We start from the raw sequence: 27,772 nt of genomic DNA on the forward strand, positions 1-27,772 counted from the left end.
CGCTGGTGTGGAAGATGGGACTGGACTCCCCGCCCCCCCAACCCCGGGGTTTTGGTCCCTCAAGGAGTCTGGCAACCTCTGTGCCTGCTCGGGAAAGCACAGCTGACCTGTATCGCCTCTTCCTCCGGGACCCAGAATCAGACCTGTGGGCGATAGGCAAATTCTTCTGAGTCTCCCTGGGAAGGGCCACCGAGGGCCACAGCCCAGGTCCTGAGCCCAGGTCCTGAGCCCAGGGAATGAGACAAGCTGCAGGGGCAGGGGTGTGGGAAGGAGGGGGCAGATTACCGATCTCGGCGGTGCTTCTTCACACCCTTCTTCTTCTTGCGCAGGGGGGAAGCACTCCCACAGCTGTGGAGACAGGGGTGGGCACTCGTGAGCTGGGGGTGGAGGGGAGAGGATGGGTATGGCTGAAGGGGCTTGGGGTATGGAAGCTGGGAAGAGGTCCCAGGGTACAAAACCCAAAGTCCTTTGTATAGAAGGACCTTGTATAGAAAGCCAAAGACCCCTAAATTGATACTTTTGCCTGTCCCTTAGTTGTCCTTTCTCCTCTCTCTCTCTCTCTCTCTCTCTCTCTCTCTCTCTCTCTCTCTCTGTGTGTGTGTGTGTGTGTGTGTGTGTGTGTGTGTGTGTGAGAGAGAGAGAGAGAGAGAGAGAGAGAGAGGGTGCATGCATGGAGCTCAGAAGATAACCTCCACTAGGTAGGTCCTGGTGACTCTACTCAGGTCATCAGGCTTGGTTACAGTTTCTTCGGCTGCTGAGCCATCTCACCAGCCCCTATTTTCTTCCTTCCTCCCTTCCTTCCTTCCTTCCTTCCTTCCTTCCTTCCTTCCTTCCTCCCTTCCTTCCTTCCTTCCTTCCTTCCTCCCTCCCTCCCTCCCTCCCTTCCTTCCTTGCTTTCCTGGAGCTCACTCCGTAGACTAGGATGGCCTTGAACTCACAGAAATCCCCTGCTTCTGCCTCCTGAGTGCTGGAACTAAAGGCTGCGCCACCACCACCCAGCTGCCCCTGTGTTTTCTGAGTCGGGGTCTTTTGCTGACTTCCAAGACATGCCACCTTGGCTAGGCCGGCCAGTGAGCCCGCTCTTTGGTTCCTTTGTGGTGTTGTTTATTTGGTTACTTTTGTTTGTTCGTTTTGAAGACAGGCCTTGCTGTGTAGGCCAGGCTAGCCTCGAACTCATGGTTCTTCTACCTCGGTCTCCCAAGTGGTGGGATCACGAGAGTATGCCCCCTGTCATGTATAGGGAAAGAGAAGACATGTTTCTGCTGGTCTGGTTTCCTTACTGGGCCACGAGGCAAACTCACCAGCTCTGAGTGTCCCCAGCCCTTGGGATTTCTGGGTTGGGTAAGCAAACACTGGCACTGGAAAGTCCAGCGTTCAACCCCTGAGGTGCCAGGGGTTCTTTCCCACCCACAGGTACCTCCACCCTGGGCCCCAGGTCCCCCCACCCCGTCTCTGTTCCCCCCATCACTGACCTGCACTCTGACTCTAGTCTCCTCTTTTTGCTGAAGGTGGATACCAGAGAGAAAGGACAAACAGATGGACCCGATTAGCTAGCTAGTGGCCTCAGCTTGTACCTCAGGACAGAGGAGGGGGAGGACATAGAAACGGGGGAGTTGTAGTTGAGGGCCGGTAATGATCCCCTTCCCAGGGACACCCACACTTGGCATGGGGTTTACCTGAACCCTGGGAGGAGGGTTATGCCCAGTGGAGGTGGGACTTAGAGCCGGGCAGGGCTTAGCGAGTGGGCGGGGCTAAGTGATGAGGGGTTAGGCTGCAGGATAGGGATTCTAGTGGGTGGAGCTGGTTTAGGTTCCCGGATCCCAGGTGTAGCTTCCGTGTCCCGCACATTCTCAAGGCCCCTCCCGCCTTGCCCTAGGACCATGCGCCGCTCTCACCGGCTCCTCCGATGACTGCCTTTCTTTTTCTTCTTCTTCTTGGGAGGGGGCGATGCGGAGCTGCTGGACCAGTGCTTGGTCCTGGACGAGAAGGGGCGTCGGGGGCGGTAAGGGAGGCGGCCCCGTTTGCCCTCCCCTCCGCCGCGGCGGCCGCTCACCTGTACCCCCGGTGCCCGCGGTAGCAGGCGACCGGGCAGTCGCAATCCACAGGGCCGTCGTCCTCATCGAAGGGTGGGTACTCCAGACCCGGTTCCAAGCCGTCCATCCTCCGCGGGGTCTCTGCCACGCTAAGGAAAGACAGACGCTGCTCATCCGCCTGCGAGGAAAGGCCTTCCAGCTGCTGCAGCCTGGGTATGGCGCCATGGCTGGGCCTATGTCCTCTGGGTTATATGTGACTGGTATGTGAGGGGGGAGGTGCTTGCAGACCAGGGGGCTTGCCATCCTCAGCCCTGGAGGGTCTGATGAAGATTCGAGTAGCCCAGGCTCCAAGGCATTGGTTTGCAAAGAGAAAGAACCCCCAAGCCTGGTAGTGCAGGGCTGTTACGTTAACTATTAGCAGTGCTGAAGCTGGAAGAATTCAAGTTCAAGGCTTGTTGGACCAACCTAGCTAAGAATAAGCAATCAGATAAATGGCTGGGGACGGAGCTTCGAGGGCCAGGACTCAGCTGTATAACGCTGGCCTATAGGAAAGCCCTGGGTTCCAGCCCCAGTAACCCGCGAGCGCGCACACACACACGCGCGCACGCACAACCAACCAACCAACCAAACATACAACAACAACAAAAAAACCCAGGAATGCAGAGATGGTAGAATGCTCGCCTAGTTTTCATGAAGCCCAGGGTTCCCTGTGCAACTGGGTGTGGTAGGGCACTCTTGTAATCCCAGTACTTGGGAGGTGGAGGCGGGATGAGGAGTTCAAGACTTATCCTCTGATATTCGAGGTCAGCTGGGTTGCCTGAGATCTCAACAAGGAAACAATTAGATCCGTCCTGTTTATTGAGCCCCTTCTTACCCTTCACCAAGTCTCCTCCTTGTAACGTTAGCCCTGTTGTCCTATCCTGGTGTCCCCACTGCCCTTCCTTCCCCTCCCTGGATTCCCTACTCTTTCAAAGAGCCCCTCCCCCATCACTGACATCTGCTTCTCCAGATCCTTAATCTCACCCTCTTCCGCCTGCATCTCCTTTCCCTCCTCTTTCCTTCAGCTTTGGCTTCAGCCCCTGAAATATTCATAACCTCTCCTCACCCCCACCCCCCCCCCCTCGGCAGCCTCCAGAGGCCTTCTGAGCTTCGAAGCTCCAGTTGCCGGTTGTCCTCATCAATCACGGCTGGCGCCGGAGGGTGAGGTTGGAGGCCTCAGCTCTCTGCCGTCCCCCCCCTCCCCCCCGCTCTGTATCCACTCCCCACCAGGTTCAGGCTCCCAGCTCCTCTGACAGCCCCCACCCTCAGGCGTCCTCTGCTGCAGATGCCTGGTTTGTGGTTGCCTGGTCCTCAGGGAAGAAGAGCTATCTGGTCATTTCACTCGTCTGAGGGACTCACAGGAGCCCTTGTCATGAGGACTCTGTCTCTAAACCATTATGTGATCTGGGACTTGAGTAGGTCCCTGACTGAGCCTCTTCTTCAACTTAAGAATTCTTTTTAAAAATAACTGGAGTGTTTTTCTCCCCTTCCCCCTTTTTTTTTTTTGCTTCTTTTTTTCCCAGTGTTTTCCTTTTTTTCTCTTTTCTTTCTTTTTTTCCTTTTTTCGATTTTTTTTTTCAAGACAGGGTTTCTCTGTGTAACAACCCTAGCTGTCCTGGAACTCACTTTGTAGACCAGGTTGACCTTAAACTCACAGAGATCTGCCTGTCTTTGCCTCCCGAGTGCTGGAATTAAAGGCGTGCGCCACCACTGCCCGGCTTAACATTTATTTCTTTACTCATGTGTGGGAGTGGGCTCACATGCGCCGCTGTGAATGTGAAGGTCTGATACAGCCTGCTCTCATCCCTTCTCTACTTCCGCCGCGTGGACTAGGGATCAAGCTCAGAGAGTTAGGCTAGTGGCAAGCTCCCTTACTCTCTGTGCCATCTCAGTGGCCCCAAGTTTCTTTCTTTCTCTTTTTTCTTACTCTTTCTTTTTTCCTTTTTTATCTTTATTTTTAAATTGAACAGGACTTCAAATGACCTTCCACAGACCTGTCTCCACAGTATGGGCTCCAGAGTGGCCCCTTCCCCTCATCTCCATCTTCCTCATCGTCTGTGCTGGTGGGGACAGTTCCCTGACTTCGGCAGGACACTCACACCCTCTCTTGGAGGTCATCCACACACAACTCACCCTTTCCCGTACAGAGGAGGGAGGCCAGGACAAGGGTACAAGCTTTGAATTCTCAAAATAGATTTGAATCTATAAATGACTATGTTGGCTGACCGCCAGGGACCTTATCTACACAGGAAAAGAGAATCCTCTGGCTTGGAGCAGAGGATTAAGGAAGATTGTTCATCCGAGGCTCCCGACACACAGGCTGGTTCATGACCCGGCATTCCCTAGCAGTGATTACTTTGCAGGGGACATCTGCTGGCTTACTCATCACAGACGCCTCTTCCTGGAAGGGACTCGGGAACAGCACACAAACGGTGGAAGGGAGGGAGACTAGCTATGGTGACGGGTAAAGAAAGGCATGCCATCAGGCATGGTGGCACATGTAATCCAGGCACTCAGGAAGAGCAGTCAGGAGGATCCCAAGTTTGAGGTCTGCTGGACTATATAGCAAGTTCAGGGTTAGCCTGAACCAGCCTACAGAAACCCTGTCTCAACAACTAACTAACTAACTAACTAACTAACTAACGACTGACAAAATGCCTCAGTCGCTAAAGGCATGTGCATCAAAGCCCGATGACCTGAGTTCGGTTCCCAGTGCCCACATGGTGGAGGGAGAGAACTGACTCCTGTGAACTGTCTTGACCCCACACATGCTGTGATATGTGCATTCTCTACCCCGCTCCTTTCTCTTCCCTTTGTCTCTCTCAAAAATCAATTTTAAAAAGAAATAAAAGGGCTGGACCTCAGCAGATAGCTTACCACACAACCATCGGACTGGAGTCCGGATTGCCAACACCTGCTTAAAAACCAGGCATGGAGCACACACAGGAAAAGCAGCCCTGGTGCTTCAGCCAGCCCAGCAGAAGTGATGAGTACCAGTTACAGAGAAACTCTGCTGCAAAAATCTCAGGTGGAGAAAAATAGAGGGGAACATTTCACTGTCCTATGACTTCTACATGCACACACGTGTATACACATGGGTGCAAGCATATGCTTGCATTCATGAATGCACATGCCTATACCAACTCTGGCAATTTAGAGGAAACATGCTCTCAAATTGAAAAGTAAAGTGATGGCTGTGAGTGTGGCTCAGTGGTAGAGCACCTGCCTAGAATCCCCCAGTGAGGAGCTGGGGCGTGGCTCAGTGGTAGAGCCCCTGCCTAGAATCCCCCAGTGAGGGGCTGGGGTGTGGTTCAGTGGTAAAATTCTTCTTTAGTGTGAGGCCCTTAAATCAGTCCCTAGCACATTGAAAAACAATAATTATGATCCAGCTTGTAAACACTAGGCTGTCCCTGACAGCCTTGGAGCCACGGCACATATTTGGGAGGCTTTTTTTGGGGGATGAAAGAATAGTGTGATCCTCCTACCTCCACAGAACCAACACCCCCACATGCCTTAATTCAAACCTCTTTGCTCTTTCTCATCTTGAAACTGGTGACTCCCTCCCATCTGTCCTTGTCTCCTGCCTCTGACGTGTCCAGCCCCCTTGTGCTCTAAGGTCCATCACTGCCCACACAACTCCCAGCCACACAAATGCCTGACATGCAAAACACAGTCTTCAGTGAAACTGGTAAAGGTAAGGGCAGCTCCAGTCGCTCGTGGGTGAGCTGGTGGGAGGAGGGAGCTTCAGTTGATACAGACTTGAACACGATGAAGGTTATTTACAAAATCAAGTTGCTCCCTTTAGGCCATGCCTGATACAGGACCTCTCTGGTCTTTGTAACTGCCCAGTTAAGCTTGCCCCGAATATCCTTCATGCGCCCCTTGCTCCCAGTTTCGTCCCCTTCTCTTGTGCTTCCTTCTCTGATGGTGCCGTCTCCAAGGTGTCTTTCTATATAATTCTCAACTTTATTTGAAGAAATTTAATCCATGTGTATGATTGTTTTGCATGCGTCGATATATGTGCCCCACATGCATGTAATGCCTGCAGAGGCCAGAAGAGGGCATTGGATCCCCTGGGACTGAAGTTAGGGATGGTTGTGAGCTCGCAGGTGGGTGCTGGAGCCGAATCTGGTTCTCTGCGAGAGTGGCAAGTGCTCTGAGCCATCTCTCTAGCCCCTCCGCCTTAGTTTTGGGAGACAAGGTCTCTCACTGAACCTGGAGATCTCTGTTGGGACTAACTAGCTAGCCAGCAACCCTGGGACCCATGTGGTTCTGCATCTCCGGTGCTCAGCCTGCAGATGCCCGCTGGCACACATGGCTTTTATGTGAGTGCCGAGAATCCAAATGCAGCTCCTCACGCTTTTGCAGCAAGACTTTTATCCACTGAGCCAGCATCTCCCCAGCCTGTTATCATTACTTTTTAACTTTTATTTTTGTGTTGCTGTGGCCTCGTGTGCCAAACACTAGATTTACTTAACATGTTTTGCCCTTAAACCCATGCTTGTCACCTATCCGATGGCTCATCATGTCTATGGAATAGGAAGATGCGAGTGTCATTCCACCATAGAGGTGACCAACATAGGCATAGACAGTTGGCTAGGACGTGAAAGGGTGCATTGAGTCAGACACAGTGGTGCTCACCTGGGATCCCAGCATTTGGGAGGTGGAGGCAGGGGGATCAGGAGGTCAGCAAGTTGGAGGCCAGTCTAAGCTGCATGAAACCTATTCTCAAAGAAATTCAAAACAGAAGGGGAATGGGGGGATAGCTCAGTGGGTAAAGGGCTTGCCATGCATGCAAGAGAACCTGAGTTCAAGCCCAGAAGCCATGTGAAAAGCTGGTATAAGGGTGTGCTCAAGTGATCCCAGCACAGAGGAGAGAGAGACAGGAGGGTCTTTGGAATAGGCAGGCCAGACAGTCTAGCCTAATGGTGAACTCCCAGCCAGTGAGAGATTCTGTCAGAAAATATAAGATAGATAGAAATTGAAGATGCCAGTGGTGATCTGTAGCCTCCACAGATATGTACACACACACACGCACACATGTACACATATGAGGTTACTTTTTACTGGCTGTTCTTAACGGCAACTTTTTTTTAATAAAAAAGAGTTTGGGAGTAATTTTTATTACATTTATTTAGTGTGTGTGTGTGTGTGTGTGTGTCTGTGGTGTGAGTATGTGTGCTACAATGTGTCTATAGAGCTGACTGGCTGGATTTTATTATTTTTGTTTGTTTTTCAAGATAGAATTTCTCTGTGTAGCCCTAACTGTCCTTGAACTCACTGTAGACCAGGCTGGCCTCAGATTCACAGAGATTCACCTGCCTTTGCCTCCCAAGTGCTGGAATTAAAGGCGTGCACCATTACTGCCTGGTGATTTTATTCTTTTTATCCACTATGTCGGCCCCAGGGATCAAACTTGGGTCATCAGGCTCGATGGCACACAGCTTTACCCACTGAGCCATCTCACTGGCTGGTGTGCCAACACTATTTGCTTAACTGCTTTTGTTTTCCATTAGCCAGGAGCATAGCGGTCCAACCAGCAAAGGAGTGAGCCGAGATAGTGGCGGGGTTCTGGGCGAAGGGTCTTTCTTCTCTCCTCGTCCACTCAGCCACCTGGCCTTACACATGCGATAGTAGAACAGGAAAGAATCAGGGTTGCGTTCTTATATCTTGTGCCTCACAGTGCAGGGCAAACATTGATCCTATGTCTATTATGATAATTGCTAGTCCGGGTGCCAGACAGTATTGCAAGCACTTTCCATGTATTTATCTCATTTAATCATTGAGTATTCAGAACAAGCGTTTGACATGGGAACCATCATTAAAATTCCTATCTCACAGATAAAATGATGAGGTACAGGGAGGTCACACCATGTCTAAAATTAGACGTGTTGAGAAAATGACTAGATTTTGTTCACACTGTGTAAGAAAGTAGCTTGTAAACATTGCCTCTGTAAGCCTGCTTTCCCAAGCACTTTGCTGTATTATATAACCACCTCTCTCTCTCTCTCTCTCTCTCTCTCTCTCTCTCTCTCTCTCTCTCTTAACTGTGTCTGACTGGGGAGATGGCTCGGAAGGTAAAGGCACTTTTGCACTTGTTGCCAAGTCTGATGACCTGAGTTCAATCCTTGGTGCCCACATGGTGGAAAGAGAGACTCGATCCCTACAAGTTGGCCTCCATACGCATGCCATGGAACATTTACACACACACACACACACACACACACACACACACACAGTGTAAATAAACAAAACTATGGGGAGGTTGTGGACTTTGGGAGGTGGAGCCAGTTGAAGGACATGGGCCATCGTGGGGAATGTCTTAGACGGACTTTTCCTGTCCTTCCTTTCTTGTCTCTGCTAGCTTCTGGCTGCAGTGATGCATGCCATCTATTTCACAGCGAATTAAACCTCCGATACCACGAGCAAAGCAGCCGGAGTTGTCTGTGTCACGTACTTGGACTACAGGTCTGGAAAGGTAACAAACACACTGCGCTCCCAACACTCAAGGGATCCACCTTCCAACGTTTCCAGGGAAACGTGTCCAAATAACATGGATCATAGTCTGCTTTTTGGCCAAATCCTTCTGGCTTCTGCCAGCAGTATAATATTCTGATGACGGTGTGGAGAGAAGATTGTCACAGAAATGATCTCTAGAGTCAGCCTGTTAACCCAAGGGCAAGGAGCGGCCGCTTTCTAGGAGCGATGCCACCTCTGTCGTGAAGCCAGTGTGATCCCCTAGTGACCCCCAAAGGCTCTCAGGGTGGAGCCCCTTTATTCTGGGTATGCCTCCATTGTTTAATTTTTAAAATTAGATTTATTTTTTATGTGTGATTGTCTTGCCTGCCTGTTTATTTGTACACCATATACAAGCTTTAAGCCCAGAAAGGTCAGAAGAGGACATCAGATCCCCTGGAACTGAAGTTAGGGATGGCTTTGAACCACCATGTAGGTGCTAGGAATTGAACCTGGGTCCTCTGGAAGGGAAGCAAGTGCTTCCAATCACTGAGCCAACCCTCCAACCACCTACGCTTGTCAATTAACTGTAGGAGCTTCCAAACTTGGTGGCCAGAGGTGTATATTTGTGTGGTAGAGAACTTATCTAGCATGCTCCCAAACAGTAGTCTATAATTCATGGAAGGTCAAATTTGGAGGCCTAGGCATAAATGCGGGAACTGGGGGCTGTACGGAGTCTGGCAGGTGGCAGTTGGTAGGCAGCATGGAGACAGTCAAGCAGAAGGAAATAAGTCAAAGATAACTGAGCATATGGTATTGTTGGCAGTACGTGGATGATGGCGGTGGCCACCTAGCAGTGTTGTGTGTTTGCCGTGTGCCAGGTATTGATCCTCACACTGACATTCATTTGTGTTTTTCTCATGCTGGGGATGGAAATCAGAGTCTTCTGCATGCTACATTGGGGCTTTAGAGCTGAGCCACGCCCTCAGAGCCTTACTGGGGGTGGGGTGTTCTAGGCAAGCACTCTACAGCTCATTCATACACCAGTCCTTCCCTGGGGGAGCCTAGGCAAGTGCTCTACCACCAGGCTAGCCTATGAGATGGGTATCAGTACCTTCATTTTAAATATAAAGATATGAAGAGCCAGAGAAGTCAGGGCCTGCCCAAGCCGTACTGCTGGGGTGTGGTACAGCTGGGATCCAGCAGCCAGGATGGTATCCTTAGACTTAGAGATCTTTACAGATGTATGGAGTGTCTGTCTCTTTCACTTACACATCAGAAATGTGAAAACTGGCTCAGAGGCTGGTTCCTAGGAAGGTATGTGGCCAGACAGTGACAGGTCTTCCTCACCCTTATCCTTCGGCTGTAGGTAAGCTTAGTTTCAGCACCACGGACAGCCCTTAGCCTCTGGGCGGTCCAGTATGGCTGGGTGTAGTTGTTGCAGTTCTATTATTAATGTCTTTATTACTAGTTTATGTGTGAATGCGTGTGGTGTATATGTGTGTGGGCTATGTGTACATGTGTGGGTGGGTGCTGGTGCCTGTCTGCATGAGCACAATGGTAGGAGGAGGGCAGCAGTGTCTCGCTCTGTCACTGTCTCATTTTCTGGAGTCAGAGTCTCTCATCGAACCTGGAGCTAAGTTGGCGGTCAGCAAGCCCCAGAGAACCTCCTGCCTCTGCCACCCATAGCACTGAACTTCTGATCCTCCTACCTCTTGCCTCCCAAGTGCCGGGATTATAAGCACGTGCCATCAAACACCGTGTCTTTACTGGTATTGTAGGCACTGAGCTAGAAGGCTTACTACATGAGTAATAAAACTGGAGCTTTGTGCAAAAACTGGGGAAGCTGCACTGCATTAGGAAACACAAGTAAAACCAATAATGATTCGGTTCTCAGGGTGGGAATAAACATCAAGCTATCGGCGAATCAATCCCACACCAGTTATGTTTTAAGGGGTTATTTATTTGGGGGGTAAAACTTACATACACCATAAACCGTCAGGAAGGGAGCCTAGTCGCTAGAGCAGGAGCCAGGAGCAGGAGCTGGGACCAAGCACCGGAACCAAGATGGCCTGATCCGGGATCTGTGGCTCTTTTTAAAAGAGAAATATACCACGCCCCAGTGGGCTGGTATTTTAGCGGCTATTGGCTGACAGAGTGGAAGGTGCTCTCCGTTGCACTGTGGGCTCGTGCTTCAGCGACTATTGGCTGAGGCAGCGGAAGATACTCCCACAACACCTCCCCCTTTTGTTTAAGTAAGAGAGTTCTAAGCCTACTACGAAATTATATACAGTAAGTACAAACCTACACAATTATATACAATAAGTACAAATATCCTATTCTAACTAGCTAAAGTCTTGTATAATAAATAACTTGGCCAAGTCATGAAAGGAAAGTAACTAAGTTTATATAATCTTTAATCCCATCAAAGATCTGAGAAGGGAAATAATGTTACCTGAGTAATTAGGAAGTGTAATCAAACTTCCAGGACATGTAACAAATCACAGAAACAACTGGCTACCTGGGCAAACACCCAAAGTCACGTTTGCAGCGTTGAAGCAACCAACTTTGGCTAAGGCCTAACGTAACTGACATACCATTTTCAAAGGCAAGGAACTTTTTAAAACTATCTTACCCTGTCTTGGCAGGATATGACAGTCCTGTTTTATCCATTTACGGATACTCTGTAACTCTGTTAGTAGTTGAGGTATGGGCATTTCTTTACCCAAAGGCCAGTTCTGCCAAGAAGAAAGGCTTTAGGTGGAGTGTCTTTGGTGCTCAACATTCTCTCGGGAATAGGTTCTGTCAATCATGTATTTTAATAAAACGCTGATTGGCCAGGCAGGAAGTATAGGCGGGTCAACCAGACAAAAAATAAAGACGGGACAATAAAAATAGAATAAGGCTACAGAGGAGAAAGGTTCCTCAGCCACTCCTGTGCAGACCACTGAAGAGACAACATATAACCTGCCCTGCTGAAAAAGGTACGAAGTCATGTGCTAACATAGATAAGGATAATGGGGTAACATAAGTTATAAGAGTTAACAAGAAGCCTGACCTAATGGGCCAATCAGTTTATAACCATATGAAATCCTGTGTGTGATTTTCTTTGGGGTTTGCCGGCTGTGGGATACTGGACAGGACAAAAACCCCAACAAGCCGGCCCCTCTTGTTACATCAAGCAAGTTGAGTACATACTTGCCTAACATGTACTGGGCTCTGCCTTCCACCCTCAGCATTGTACAAAGTTGAGTGTGGTGGTGCACACTTAGAATCCCAACACTCTGGTGGTGGAGGCAGGAGGATCAAAAGTTCAAAGCCAGGCTGGGAAGACGACTCGGTGGTTAAGAACACTTGTGCTCTGCAGAGGACTGAGTTTGGTTCCTAGCACATGTGTTAAGTGGCCCACAACTGCCTGCAGCTCCAGCTCCAAGGGAGCTGACCCTCCTTGCTGGCTTCTGTAAGTACATGCACATGTGCATGCATGCACGTGCACGCACGCGTGCACACATACACATATAACCTTAAAAGAAAATCTTTTTATTTGTTTGTTTTTGAGATAAAGTCTCACTTTGTAGCTCTGGCTGTCATGAAGCTCACTCTGTAGACCAGACTGGCCTTGCCTGCCTCTGCCTCCTGAGTGCTGGGATTAAAAATGTGTGCCACCATGCCTGGATGTAAAAAATAAATAAATAAGTAAATTCTTAAAAAAGAAGTTCAAGGTCATCCTCAAATACATAGCAAATTCCAGGCTATCTTGAGGCACGTGTTTTACACACACACACACACACACACACACACGCACGCACGCACACACATGCATGCGCGCACACACACCACCACCCTGTTTGAAAATAACACACTGATTGAACATGTTGTTATGTGGACAGAGAGGAAACCACAAAGGAAGGTGCTAGGAGTAATGCAGACTGGCTTGAGCTGGAGGCTTGTCACCGAGAGCATGTCAGGAGGTAGAAAAGGCAAAACCCAGAAGCCTTGTCCTTCTCACTCATGGGAGATGAAGGAGGAAAGGGGCATTTTTATTTTCACGAGCGGCTCTAGGTTGTGATAGGTCCCAGATGTAAAGCATATGATCTTGTGGGGCTGACAAGACAACTCAGGGAATAAAGGTGCTTGCTGCCAAGCCTGTGGTGTGCACATCGCGGAAGGAGAGAATTGACTTCCCAGACATTGTCTTCTCACCTCCACACTGGAACACACACACACACACACACACACACACACACACACAAAGTGGTAAATGTAAAACAAAGGAAAAAAAGGTAAGGAAAATATTCATCCCCTAGCAACTATTAACAGCCCACAGAGGCTCAGAAACCATTTCCAAATTGGATTTGGCATTTTGATTTATGAGTGTGTGTGTGTGTGTGTGCATGCATGTGCGTGCATGTGTGCCAATGCCTGGGGAGACCAGAAGTGGGCTTTGGATCTCCTGGGGTTGGAGTTACAGGCAGGTATGAGCAGATCAACAAGGGAACTGGGAGCAGAACTCGGATCCGCAAGAGCAGTTATGGGTCTTAACTGATGAGCTGTCTCTCCAGCCTCTGCTGCTTGTCTTTTTTGGTGACCCAATGAGTTGCATTAAGGTTGCATACAGGATCGTGAGTGAGGGGTTATTTACAGAAGAATATGTGCCTCAATAATGGTACATCATTAAAGAAAAATTTAAAAAAAATTTATTTCTATTTCATATACATTGGTGTTTTGCCTGCATGTATGTTTTGTTAGGGTGTCAGATCTTGGAGTTACAGGCAGTTGTGAGCTGCCATGTGGGTGCTGGGAATTGAACCCGGGTCCTCTGGAAGAGCAGCCAATGTGCTGCTAATTGCTGAGCTATCTCTCCAGCCCCATGAAAACGTTATTTTTCATTGGCTGTCAAGATGAGTCTGTGGGTAAAGGCACTCGCTGCCAAGTCTGGTGACCCGGGTTCTATGTGCAACACCCACATGGCAGAAGAAGAAAAGTAACTCCCAGAAGTTGTCCTCTGACCTCCACAAGCACACCCTGGCATGCATGTACACTCACATGCTCATGCAGATGCACACACACTTGTATAAGCACATGAGTATACACACACACACATACACACACGCATACACACACACATACACACACATACACATGGAGAGAGTAAATAAGTGTTAAAACAAAAACAAAATGTCTCTTCTTTCCCTAGCAACCATTAACTGCTCATAGAACCTTGAAGAGTGTTTTCTTCTCTTTTCTTTTTCTTTCTTTTTCTCTTTCTTTCTTCCTTCCTATTTTGAGCTCACAATGTAGCACGACAATCCTCCTGTTTCAGAATCTAGAATCACTGATTAGGTTTTGGTGGAACCAAAGTAGATAGATCTGGGGATTCTGGAAGATGCTTGCTCTTGAGCTGGTGGGTTCCACTGCTGAGAGAAAGACCAGGAACGTTTCCCCCAGCCTTTTTTACAGCCTCAGAACTGGGTAGGGAAAGGATCATTAGCAAGGAGGTTACCCTCAGAATGTATCCTGTAGGATTAACTGGCATGGGGATGGGCTATGCTTTGCCATCTCTCCAATTCAACATGCACCATTTTCTACACTTTTTTTTTTAGTTCCCATGCTTGAATTTAGGGCCTCTAGCATGCTAGGCAAGTGCTCTAGTGCTGAGCCCCAACCCCACACTGGAGGATTCAAGGCAAGTATTCTACAACCACACAACTGCAGTCCTTCAGTGTGGGATTCTAGGCAGGTGCTGTACCACTGTACTACAGCCCAGCCCCTCACTGGGGGATTCTAGGCAGGGGCTCTACCACCGTGCTACACCCCAGCCCCTCACTGGGGCATTCTAAGCAGGGTCTCTACCACTGAGCCACACCCCAGCCCCTCACTGGGGGATTCTAGGCAGGGGCTCTCCCACTGAGCCAGTCCCCTGCCCATTGGCATTTGAGTTTCTACATTCTAGGACACATTACACGCTTACTCTGGAGTTCATTTCACAGGTGGGAATAACCAACCCACAGATTAAGTTGTAGCTTGCCTGTGGTCACACTGTCAATCAGTGGCATTGTTGGGGTCTGAACATCTCTGAAGCACCCTGGTTTGTAGCCATGATCCTTGGTCTGACATCTGGGCCCTCCTCTGCTGACCCAGGTGGGCATCAAATGGCCCTCGAGGACCTCAGATGTGTACATGTACTCTGTCTGGTTCAGGCCAGAACTTCCAATGAACAGAGTCCACGATCTCTCCTTCACTCACCCCAGCCCGTAATGGACAAGCCTCCCCTCCCAGGCACCCAGTTGCAGCATGAGATGCCCCCTCCCTCTCTGTCACCCAGGCAAATACTCACATGTGGGCCCCAGGCCGGTCTTCCCTGGTCAGTACGCCCTCTTTCTCCATCAGCATCTGCCGGAAGGTCCCAACCTTCTGCCGGATCTCCTCCTCTAAGTACCTGTGGGGCACAGGGACCGGGAGGGCTCACTGCTAATTTTAGGTCACTCCTTCAGCTCACTCCCACCTGCTCTCCAGTCCTTGGTCACAGTGCATGCTCTCATTGGCAATTGCTTTTTTGTAGGAGTTCTGTTATTCTCTCTCAATGTATCCTCTCCCTCCCCCTTCTCCCTGCCCTCCCCTCCTCACCTTACCTTCTGCTTTCTTCCAGTCCCCTCCTCTCTTCTCCTCTTCACCCTTCCCTCCCTCGTTTCCCCTCTTTTCCCCTTTATTCCTTCCCCTCCCTCCTACTCACTTGTTCTTCCTTTCCCCTTCCTCTGTTTTCCTTTCCCTCTTCCACCCCTCCACCTCCTTTCCTCTCTCTCTATTCAATATTTCTCTCCCTCCTTCTTTTCTTAATAATGTTTATTAGGCTCATCTAACAAACATTGAAAAGTTTTAATTACTATTTCAGTGTTTTGCCTGTATGTCCATCTGCGAAACATGTGTGCCTGGTGCTCAAAGAGGCCAGAAGAAGACAACAGATCCCCTGCAACTGGAGTTACAGATGCTTGTAGACCACAGTGTGGGTGCTGAGGATCAAACCCAGGTCCTTTGGAGGAACAGCTAGTGCTCTGGACTGTTGAACCATCTTCTCAATTTCTCATTTTTTTTTTGGTAACAGAGTCTTACTATGTTGATGTGGGATTCCCCTCTGTGTTCTGTGAATGCCATTGGTTAATAAAGAAACTCCTTCAGCCTGTGATAGGGTAGAGCAGAGCTAGGTGGTGTGAGGGAGAACTAAACTGAATGCTGGGAGAAAGAAGGCGGAGTCAGGAGAAGCTGTGTGTCCTGCCTGGCTCACACATACATTTTAAAAAATACTTTTTAATGTTTTATTTAAAGGGCTGGGTGTTGGTGGCACACGCCTTTAATCCCAGCACTCGGGAGGCAGAGGCAGGCGGATCTCTGTGAGTTCGAGGCCAGCATGGTTTACAGAGTGAGTTCCAGGATAGCTAGGGCTATTACACAGAAAAACCCTGTCTTGAAAAAAGGTGTGTATGTGTGTGTGTGTGTGTGTGTGTGTGTGAATGTATGCACACATATTCATGTTCCCACAGAGACCAGAAGAACACAGTATTAGGTTCCTTGGAGCTGGAGTTGAAGGCATCTTAAATTGTCTGAAAGCTCTGAACTCTGTCTTCTTAACTGAGCAGTCAGGTTTTTTTTTGTTTGTTTGTTTTTTTGTTTTTTTTTTTTAAAGCAGGATCTTACTATGTAGCCCTAGCTGTCTTGGAACTCACTATGTAGACCAGGCTAGCCTCGAACTCACAGAGATCCACCTGCCTCTGCCTTCTGAGTGCTCAGATTAAAAGCATACAATCTCATCCCTGGCCTTGGGTCTTTGTTTTTGAGACAAGGTCTCACATAGCCCAGGCTGATCTCAAACTTGCTGTGTAGCCAAGCATGTCCTCAAATCCCCGATCCTGCGGCTCTGCCTCTGCAGTGCTGGGATGATGTACAATGCACCACATCACCTGGGTTTATGTGGTGCTAGGAATGGGATCCAGGGCTTCATACATAGTGGGCAATCATTCTACCAAACAAGTCACACCCCAGCCGAAGGTCTGGGTTTTTATTGAGACTTGAGGTATCTCATATTATAGGGGCCAAGGGCTCTCTTCAGATCCTGTAGATCCCAGGCAGGTACCCATATTCAGGCTTGTGTTTACTGCGAGTTGTGAATGACAGACTAAAACCAACTATCATGGTATTCTTTAAACAGTCTTTCAAGTTTATTTCATTTTTCTAAAAATATTTTGGTCAGGCATGGTTGTCTTTAATCCCAGCACTCAGAAGGCAGCCAGGGGGAATCTCAGCTAGTTTGAGGCCAGTCTGGTCTGCATAGCAAGTTCCAGGTTAGCCAGGGTCACATAGTAAGACCCTGTTTCTAAATTATATATTTGATGTGCATGTGTGTGAATGCACGTGAACCTGCATACGCATGTGTGTGTGTGCATTCATGTGTGCATGTGTTCACGCATTCATGTGTGTGAGTGCGTTCATGCATGTGTGTATGTGTATGTGTGTGCCTGTGTGCATGCCTGTGTGTCTATGTGATCATGTGTGTGTGTGTGTTCGCACGTGCATGTGATTGAAGACAGGAGTGACTTCCAAGGCCAGTATTACTAGTTCAAGGGGAAACCTCAACTTGCAGTGTTAAGGGTCACGATGACTTAGTAGAAGCTGCAGAAAGCCTGGATACTTACAAGGACCCTTGTGTTTTCTTGCCTGACTTGGCATCTCTATCCATTTTATAGATTGTGGAAACGAAGGCCTTGAGTTGTCATATATGTTTATATGTGCTTCAAGACATTGGATATATCCAGGGCATGGGAATGCATCTCTGTGGCTCCTGTGAGTTGTCATATATGTTTATATGTGCTTCACGACATTGGATATATCCAGGGCATGGAGATGCATCTCTGTGGTTCCTGTGAGTTGTGGCTTAGTCTAGAGCATCAGAGACAGTTTCTGAATTGTCTGAACTGACAGATAAAGGGAAGGTGGCCTGGGTTTGTGGCTTTACTTAGCTGGTCCAGACCCTACTTCCTTGCTGGATTAGGCTGCTGGCTCCCAGTGCTCTTTAGATTCAGCCTCAGGCTACTAGGTACTCAGGTCTCTCTGAACACCCCCACCCAATTCCGACCTTGCCTTCTTTCTGCTGGTACCTTCTCTGGCTCCACCCACATCAGCACTGCAAACTAAGAAAGATCAGCCTTCAATCAGTCTCTCAGACGTTGGACCTGCCACAGGCTTGATCAGACCCTGGTCACATCCCAGTCTAGCTTCTTATTCCACTCCCCGTGCAAGGCCAAGCAAGCTCCCTGCCTAGTCCAGTCCTGGTCTCCGCCACAGGCCGCCATGCTGCACCAATATCCTGGGCACGGCTCCATCACATCCAGGTCAGGTAGCCTCAACTAGAACAGCTAAGCCCCTTGTTGGTGTACCAAACTCCGGAGTGCAGCCCAAACACATGTCTATCCCTGCCCTAGCTCCCTCATACCTCCCCCACAGCCTACCTTGTCCAGCACACTCCAGCCCTGCCAAACCTAGTCCCTGGTTTGACACAACTCTGCCAAGTTCACGGTCACATCCCTGTCCTGGCCCCACCACATCACACTCCAGACACAGCGCCTTCCAAGTACAGACTAATAAAACCTCAGCACTGCTCAGGGAAACAAAGCTTGACTACCACCCTGTCCACACCCCCTTGGCGAGTTTAGCCACACCCCTACTCCTGTCCTTTCTCACCAAGTTCCAGAGCACAGCTCAACCACTTACACCCACACCCCTACTCTGGCTTCATCTTATCTCTTCCTAACCGGACGGACACTCTGCCCAGTCCCGCCTCTCCCTCTGCACCCAGACTCTGGGCACTACTGGATCATTCTCTGGTCAGAGTCGCTGCATAGACCGGCCAGGCCCATCACAACCACGTACCAACCATACCTACCCTGTCTAGACCCGCCCTAGCCCCCTTCTTCACCATGCCCAGAGCACATCCCAACCATGCCCCTACTCTGAGTACCAGGTACGCAGACACCGGTCTTGCCCTGCCTCACCCTTCTCTGATTCCGCCTACTGTAATCCAACCACGCCCCCTGCCTGTCTGCCCCGCCCTCCGGCGCCAAGACCCAGAGTGTTGTTTAACCACGGTCCTACCCTTCCTTGTCCTAGCCCCGCCCCACCTCGCCCTAGCCCCGCCCCTGACGACTCCAGCACTAAGTCCTAATGATAGCCTGACCTTGCCCCACCTCATCTCCCCTGGCCCCGCCCCTCTCGCCCCGCCCCGCTCACCCCTGCTCCTCCATCATCTCCTGCAGCTCCATACACTTGAGCTCCACGCGCCGCTTGCGTTCGTGGTCCAGGATCTCCCGGTGCGCGCGCTTGACCAAGCCGGGCTCGGCGGCGCGCAGCTCCTCCTCCGCGCGCGGCCAGGTCCCGGACGAGGCGCCGGGCTGCGGGAAGCCGTTGGCGGCGTCGGGCGGGGATGGTATGCCGGCTGCCCCATTGTTTACGGTGGAGGACATGACTGACACGGTCCTCTGGGCGGCAGGCCCTGCGGCACAGACAAAAACACAAGGCGGTGTGGTCACCTCTCGGCCATCCACTAAGCTTTCACTATACGACTTAATCCAGAAGGTTTAGGGCCCACTCGTGGCTCTAATCCGCTTGCTCTCAGGCTGCAGAGGGAGGGCCGATGACAAGTTGGCACCGTCACTTCAGAACATGAATGTATTTCACGATAGTCTTTTCCCATTTGTAAAGGGCACACTGCGTCTTTGTGTTTTGTTTATTTCCACTACATTTTTTTCTTAGACAAGTGTTTCTATATCCCAGCCTGGCCTCCAACTCTTTATGTAGTCAAGTATGACTTTAAACTTCTGGTCCTCCTGACTCGGTTTCTAAGTGCTGGGGCTACAGGTATGTGTCATCCCACTGTGGTGGGATGTGGTGCTAAGGATGTAACCCAGGGCATTGTACATGCTAGGCAAGCGCATTACACACTGCCTCAGTCCCTCCATTTCCGGTGAACTTCAAAGAAAATCTTCTATGGAACCAGACACATGGCTTGGAGGGTAAAGGCACCTGCTGCCTAGCCTGATGGCTTCAGTTCAAAGCTCAGAATGCAAATGATGGAAAGAGAGAACTGACCTCCACACACAAAATGCAATAAATAAATGTTACAAAATTCTTCATCTCTTTCTTTCTTCCCTTCTCCCCCCCCCCCCTTTCTTTATGTAGCTCTGGCTGTCCTTGAACTACCTCTGTAGACCAGGCTGGCCTCAAACCCAGAGATCTGCCTGCCTCTGTCTCCTGAGTGCTGGAACTAAAGGCATGCGCCACCATGCATAACCTTTGAATATGAATGCAAATTTTCAAAAAAAAATCTTATTTTCTGGTGTTGGGATTGAACCCAGGACTGCATGAATGACAGGTAAGCAGTCTGCCACTTCAGCCAAAATATAGAGTGCCTACATTTAATCCCAGCACTAGAGAGGCAGAGGCAGGCAGATTTCTGAACTTGAGGCCAGCCCGGTTTACAGAGTGAGTTTCAGGACAGCCAGGGTTACACAGAGAACCCTGTCTCAAAAACTAAGTCAAAACAACAATAACCAAATAAGCAAAAATAAGATATTACAGGGCTCAGTAGTGCACGCCTTTGATCCCCAGCACTGAGGAGGCAGAGGCTGGCAGATCTCTGAGATTGAGGTCAGCCATGTCTACAGAGTGAGTTCCTGGACAGTCAGGGCTAGAAAGAGAGACTTTTTCTCTAACAACAGCAAAATATCACATGAAATAAAAGATATTAAGACTTATTTTCTTTTATGCGAGAGAGTTTTGCCTGCATGCATGTATGTGTAGCACCTTTGTTGCTTAGTGCTTGAGGTCAGAAGAGGATAATGGATCCCCTGGAACTGGATTTATGGGTAGTTGTGAACCACCGTGTGGGGACTGGGAATCGAAGCCCAGTCCTCTGCAAGAGCAACAGACAAGTCCTCTGGTTTGCTGAGCCATCTCTCCAGCTCAGCTTCAGCCTTTCTGTTTGCTTGCTGTTCTGGCATTCAAACCCAGGACCTGGTACCTGCTAGAGTAAGTGCTTAATATCTGAGCAGCACCTCCAGTCAGCAGGCTCATAGCCTGGGGTGCTGTTCTGGCTCTTGTCTGTGTCCTGACTTCCGGTCTGCATCCACAGCAACCCTGCAGAAATGGAGGTTTCCCCAGGTTTTATTCCCTTCCTACTCTGGGTGCAGTTTTCAGGCTCCACTGCATCTGGCTAACTTTTCCAAAGCTAACATCGCAGGGGGTAGTCTCAATAAGACTATCTCTTCCTTGTTCTAGAAACACTGCCCCCAGACTGCCCAAGGTGACATGGAAAACTAGCTTCCCAGGCAGCTATGTCCTCCTGCGTGCTAGGGGTGGAGTGGGTCTGGAGGCAAGAAGCACTAGGTCAAAAGTAGAACACACACACACACACACACACACACACACACACACACTCACGACCTCTATCTTAACAGAAGGAACCGCCTCCTAAGCTATTTCCGGGTCCTTTCTCCAAGGCTCTGCTAGTTGCTAAGCAACTGAAGACCTCATTCTCAGGGTGTGGGATGTGAAGGATACAGGGAAGGGTTGGGCAAGTACAGTTAGGAGCCATTGCAGCAGCACCCTTTCCTTTCACCCCACTGGGGATGGATTTTGGGGTTTTGCACATGCCAGACGAGCACTGGACCAACTGAACTACAACCCCAGTCTCAGTTAGCTTCTTTAAAAATGGCCTGGCCACCTGGCCTGGACAGATTGCTCAGGAGTTAAGAGTGCCTGGTGCTCTCACAGAGGACCTGGGTTCAGTTCCCAGCACCCATATTGGGCTGTTCACAACAGTCTGTTGGTGTAGTTACAGGGGACCCCGTACCCCTTCTAGCCTCTGAGCACACTGCACATGTGGTACACAAATAGACAAGCAGACACACAGAAATAAACTCTTAAAAAAATTCTTATTCTGGGGCTAGAGAGATGGCTCAGAGGTCCTGAGTTCAATTCCCAACAACCACACTGTGGCTCACAACCATCTATAATGAGATCTGGTGCCCTCTTCTGGTGTGCAGGCCTATATGCAGGCAGAGTACTAGATACTAAATTAAATAAAATCTTTTTTTTTAAATGGAGGAAAAAACTCTTATTCTGGGCCTAAAGAGATGGCTTAGACGTTAGGAGCACTGACTGCCCTTCCAGAGAATGTGGGTTCAATTCCCAGCACCCACATAGCAGCTCACAGTGTCTTTAACGCCATTATATGGGATCTGGCTTCCCTTTTATGGATATACCTACAGGCAAAGCACCAATGCACATAAAATAGCAATTAATTATTTAAAAATTCATATTTAGCTGTGTGTGGTGGCACATTCCTTTAATCCCAGTGCCTGGAAGGTGGAGACAAGCGAATCTCTGTGAGTTGGAAGCCAGCCTGGTCCACATAATAAGTTTCAGGCCAGCTAGAGCTACACAGTAAGACCCTGTCTCCAATAAATACATAAATGAGGATTGAATTTTCTACTCTTGCTGAGAACCACAGCTATAGGCAGGCAGACAGGACTGTCCGAAGAAACTCAGTGTTGTGACAGCTGTAAGGGAGACTTAAGGCCCTCTCTATGTCCTCGTGAATCCCAGCCAACAAGGTTCTAGGCAAGGCTCCTCTGCTCTTAGCTGTGTGACCTTGAACCCCTGATTCCTAACTGTGGATAGGCACCCACATTCTGCAAACTCGGCGAGTTCCTGGGGGCTTAGAGAAGAAAGTTGTTCAAAGTGGTTAATTTTAATTGTCATTTTGATGTAATCTAGAGTCATCTGGGGAAGGAGTCTCAGTGAGGAACTGCCCAGTCTAAGCTGGCCCATAGGCACGTCTTGTGGGGGTTATCTTGATTGCATTCATTAAAGTGGGAAGACCTGCCCACTGTGGGCGGCACCATTTCCTAGGCAGGGAACCCTGGGCTGTGGAAGAGTGGACAGTGTGAGCTGCACCCTGGTATGCAGGCATCGGTTCCTTGTTTTCTGCTCCTGGCTGTGAATATGATGAGACCAGCTGCTCCAGGTCCCTAACACTCGACCTCCCTGCAGCCATGGGCGGTGACATTGAATTGTGAGCTTTCTCCCTTTTACATTGCTTTCTTCAGAAGCAATGCTTTTTTGACAGGGTCTCATTATGTAGCTCTGATCTGGACCTTGCTTTTAGACCAGGCTGGCCTCAAATGTACAGAGATCTGCCTGCCTGTGGCTCTGAGTGCTGGGATTAAAGATACATACCTCTGATCTTTGTCAGAGTGTTTAGCACAGCAACAAGAAATTAAAACAAGGTACAAATCCGTCTCTCTTCATCTCCGACCTTGTCAATTCCCTCCTCTTGCCCATGGAACATCCCTGAACCCCAAGCTCAGTTCTACTCAGGTACACATACACACACACCCACACACGCACACACTAAAATAAAACATAAAAATTTGATCCCTCGGTCTGGAGAGATGGCTCAGCAGTTAAGAGCATTGCCTGCTCTTCCAAAGGTCCTGAGTTCAATTCCCAGCAACCACATGGTCGCTAACAACCATCTATAGTGAAGTCTGGCACCCTTTTTTGGTGTGTAGTCATACACACAGACAGAACATTGTATACATAATAAATAAATAAATTTAAAAAAAAATTGATCCCTCATCTCTCTCTTACGGTTCCCATTCATCCACTCATTCTCCTCCCCTGACATCATCTCCATCTCAGATCCTGCCTGGCTTCCCTGCCCCCAGACTCCTATCTTCCATGAGCCCCCTGGAAGACCAGCCCAGGGCCACATAGGCTGAGTCATGTCTTGACTTAGACTCTAGATACCCTATTATCTTATCACTGTGACACAGTCCCGCCTCATGGTCTAGCCATGTAATCTTCCCTCCCTCTTCCCCCCAGGCCTGCCAGCGTCAACTCACTCTCTCGCCATGCTCTTTGTTTGTGAGACGCGTTCACTCCATAGTCCACACTGATCTTGAACCTGGCCGATCACAGGTCGGCCACCCATTCACTTTTCTCCTCCCTCGGCCTCCCAGTACAACTTCAGGCTTCAGCCGCCAGGCTGAGGTCCCAGGATGCCCTCCCCCAGACTCCTCATCAGCGCTCACAGACACCATCAACTCTCCGAAGATTCTTCTTCCCTGCTGGCTGGCACCACCCTCTGCAATTCCTTGACACTTGCTGTTGTCACCATGGATTGGCAAGCCTAGAGTAGCCTCGGAACTTCTGAATCCCTACTGCCAGTCAAGTGCCTGCATGAGAGGAGCTCAATGAGTGGGACTAGAAGAAATCAAAGGCCGTTACAAAGGGCGGATGGGAAAAGAACACATGCCATAGTCAGTCCTGCTGTCGCCATTCTCCCTTTGCTCTGCCTTTTTCTCCTTGATTACTGTGATGGGGATGGAAGCCAGGGTTCTCCCCACGCTTGACAATCTGTCTGCTCCTGAGCTACGCCCATAACCCCTCACTAGGGGATTCTAGGCAGGTGCTCTACCACTGAGCCACACCCCAGCCCCTCACTGGGGGAATTCTAGGCAGGTGCTCTACCACTGAGCCACACCCCAGCCCCTCACTGGGGGATTCTAGGCAGGTGCTCTACCACTGAGCCACACCCCAGCCCCTCACTGGGGGATTCTAGGCAGGTGTTCTACCACTGAGCCACACCCCAGCCCCTCACTGGGGGATTCTAGGCAGGTGCTCTACCACTGAGCCACGCCCCCAGCCCCTCACTGGGGGATTCTAGGCAGGTGCTCTACCACTGAGCCACACCCCAGCCCCTCACTGGGGGATTCTAGGCAGGTGCTCTACCACTGAGCCACATCCCAGCCCCTCACTGGGGGATTCTAGGCAGGTGCTCTACCACTGAGCCACACCCCAGCCCCTCACTGGGGGATTCTAGGCAGGTGCTCTGCTGCAGAGTTGGGCTCCCAGACACTGGCAGGCATATTACAGAAAACATTCTAGCACTGAGCAATGCTGCCATCTTGAAACTTTGTCTCTTGCCACATTCTATTCTAAACCAGCCTCCAGCTCCTCACTCCTCCATTTTTGGTCTTGTCTCAGGTAGTTCAACTAGGCTAAAATTTTTGTTCTCTTCTCCACCCATCCTCTGGAGTCCAGCTCAAGTGTTACCTCCCCCTGAAAGTTTTTCAGTTGGTAGGAAGTCTGAATCGCTCCCTTGCCATTTTAGTCTGAACCTTTGATAGGGCATCTGGCTACCATGCCTGCCTATGGGCCCATAACTGGGCACTGCCCTAGCTTCTCAGAGTGGATTCCACACTCACAGTGCAGGAGGGGCCTGAGAGCTGTAGAGAGAGATTTCTGAGGCTTCAGCCCCTAGAACATATCTCTTTTAGGAGTTCAGATGCTGTAGCCCCACTTGGTCTGAGATGACGTATGATATGGATTGACTAACTTTCACTGATCCTCCTGCCTGCTTCAGCCTCCCAAGTGCTAGAATTACAGGCATGGGTCATTGCACCTGACTGACAGGCATATTCATCCCCTGTCCCTATACACCAAAAAGTGTCCCGTGTAGCCAAGACTGCCCTTAAAAGCATGTAGAGCTAGGATGACTTTGAACTTCTGATTCTCCTTCCTCACCACCTTGAGTTCTGGGATTAGAGGTAGGTGCCACCCATGCATGATTGGCATCGTCTTTTATAAAGCCATGTGAGCCTCCCAAGGAGAAGGTTGCACTGTACTGATGCGAGCTAAAGCACCTATAACAGTCCTGATCCTGAAATCTAAAATGAGCACCTTTGGGGGAGATCAGCACGACCCTTCTGTGTAGAATCATGTGATGGGCTGCAGCATAACACAGAGACACTAAAAATCCTGTTTAGAATGACCTACAGGGCTAGCAGGATGGCTCAGCAGGTTAATGGTGCTTTCAGCCAAGACTGATGATCTGACTTTGAGCCTTGGAACCTATGCGGTGGAAAGAGAGAGCCTACAGCGCTCTCAGAGTGTCCCCTGACCTCCGCATGTGCACTGTGGCTTGTGTGCCTGGGCACACACATACACAATTAAAATTAATTTAAAATGCACAATAATCTATGGACTAGGTGCAAAGATATACATGAAACAAATAGTTGGGCATGGTGATGCATATCTGCAATCCCAGCTTGGGTGGCTAAGGTTGGAAGGTTATGAGTTCAAGGCCGGTTTGAACTACAGGAGTGCATAAGAGACAGGGTTTGTCTCAAAACAAAACAAAACAAAACAAAACAAAACAAAAAAACAACCTCCTCCCAAGAAAAACAGGGGCTTGGGCGATAACCCAGTGGGCAGAGTGCTGGCTTTGTAGCCAGTATGACCCAAGCTGGGTCCCCAGAAGTCTCTTAAAACGTCAGGTGTACTGGTGCATACCCCACCTTATGGGGAAGGTGGAGACAGGTAGATCTTTGGAGTTCACCGGCCTACTTGGTGAGCTCCAGGTCAGTGAGAAACTCTCAGAAAACAAAAACAAAACTAATCAACCAAAACCAAACCAAACAAGCAAAAAACAAAACGCAAAACCCACATTGGACTCTGCCTAAGAAATGGCGCACAAGGTACATAAGGTTTATACAGTCTCTTTCTCTCTCTCTCTCTCTCTCTCTCTCTCTCTCTCTCTCTCTCTCCCTCCCTCCCTCCCTCTCTCTCTCCAAATCTGGAAATGGAGATATGGCTCAGTTGGCAGAGTCTTGCTTAGCATGTGTGAAGCCCCAGGTTCCATTCTCAGTACCACATAAACCAGGTTTGGTGGGGGCATGCCTGTCATTCTAGCACGTGGGAGGTGGGGGGCAGAAGGGTCATAAGTCAAGGTCACCTTGGGCTACCCTAATGAGCTCTAGGATACATGACACACAACCCCATCTGAGACAAAAAATGTGTGGGGGGAATGGGCGGGATACAGCTCAGTGGTTGAATGCTTACCTAGTCTTCACAAGGCTCTGAGTTAAATACTCACACACATGAAAACATTCCAAAATCTGCAAAAATACAGTTGAAATTGGAAACATTTCTGGGCCCTAGTATTTTTTGATAAGGGAGCTATACTCTGTCTTTTGTTCTATTGATTCACCTGTATTCAAAATAGAGGTTAAATAGCATAATGCACGTAGGTTTACATTGGAGGATCACGGTGCCCTATCCTGTTCCAGCATGCTTGCTTAGTGAGTGGATGGAACAGTGACACCCTGAAGATCAGATTTCCTGAGGACACAGGCTGGAAGAGCTCACAAATATAGTCACAGTCCAAAACGACTGAACAGATGGAAACAAAGAAACGAATGTATAAAGGTAGGGAAGGATTTTGGGAAGCAGCACATGTTGAATCTTGCCCCCACCCCCAGCTAAATTTCTAAAATTGGAATGGGTTAGGCAGTGTTTAGGAGTAATATATTTAGGAAGCATTGAGAGATTTTCATTGATCATACACCCAATTTAAGTCAATATGACAAGGAGGATGCCAGAAGTCCAAGCTATCTTCAGCTACAGCAACAAAAATATTGAGAAGCAAGGAGATGAGAAGACACAGGTAGCCAGAATCCCCATCATCACACATTCGAGGGACCGCAGAGGATTCAGGTCACACTGGACTGAGACTTCTGCTAAGAATTCTGATAGCTGTTGTCAGATTTGGCAAATAAAAACATGGACTCCCTCGTTAAATAAAATTTGAATTTCATGAAGTTCATATTTGGGACAGGCTTCTAAAAATTATTCATTGTTTCTCTGAAGTTCAGATCTAATTGGGTGCCCTATATTTTATATGTCAATCAACCTGTGATACATCTCAGATCCAAATCTCAGGAGGTGAGATTATTATAGTTCCCTAGGTGATGCATTTTTATTTTTTTCCTCTTTCTTTCTTTTGACAGAGCCTCACTACATAGCCAAACGTGACCTGAAACTCTCTCTTTTAAAATAAAAAAATTTGAAACAGTCTGAAGTGCCCAGGTTGTCCTTGAACTAACTACTGCAGTCAAGGATGATCTTGAACTTCTGGTCCTCCTGCCTCCATCTCCCAAGTGCCAGACAGATTTTTTTTTTCTCTAGAACTTTTGATCTTCCTGCCTTAGCCTTCTGAATGCTGGGTTTACAGGTTCAAGCCATAACCTCTGGCTTTTCCTTCTAAGTTGTGGCCATGGATGAAGGTTTGGGGAAGGAATACTACCTCAGGACACGACGGCTTGCAAAGAGCACCAGCTGTCTTTAAATTG

At 49.1% G+C, this 27,772-nt stretch overlaps 1 protein-coding gene across 1 annotated transcript in view; it reads right to left on the reverse strand.

Moving 5' to 3' along the window:
- The window catches only part of Srrm3 (serine/arginine repetitive matrix 3), a 71,575-nt gene that overhangs the window by 19,747 nt on the left and 24,056 nt on the right, over positions 1-27,772 (reverse strand). Inside the window, exons 2-8 of the mRNA XM_087903540.1 lie at positions 18,807-19,068; positions 14,866-14,967; positions 2,054-2,182; positions 1,896-1,976; positions 1,473-1,502; positions 286-348; positions 108-143 (exon numbers count right to left, since the gene is read on the reverse strand). Of these exons, the coding sequence (XP_087759666.1) occupies positions 108-143; positions 286-348; positions 1,473-1,502; positions 1,896-1,976; positions 2,054-2,182; positions 14,866-14,967; positions 18,807-19,039 (674 nt within the window). The 5' untranslated portion in view covers positions 19,040-19,068. The remainder of the gene's footprint in view (positions 1-107; positions 144-285; positions 349-1,472; positions 1,503-1,895; positions 1,977-2,053; positions 2,183-14,865; positions 14,968-18,806; positions 19,069-27,772) is intronic.

The sequence above is a fragment of the Myodes glareolus genome, chromosome 2, assembly GCF_982192425.1.
Source record: "Myodes glareolus chromosome 2, mMyoGla1.1, whole genome shotgun sequence".
Classification (NCBI taxonomy): Eukaryota; Metazoa; Chordata; class Mammalia; order Rodentia; family Cricetidae; genus Myodes; species Myodes glareolus.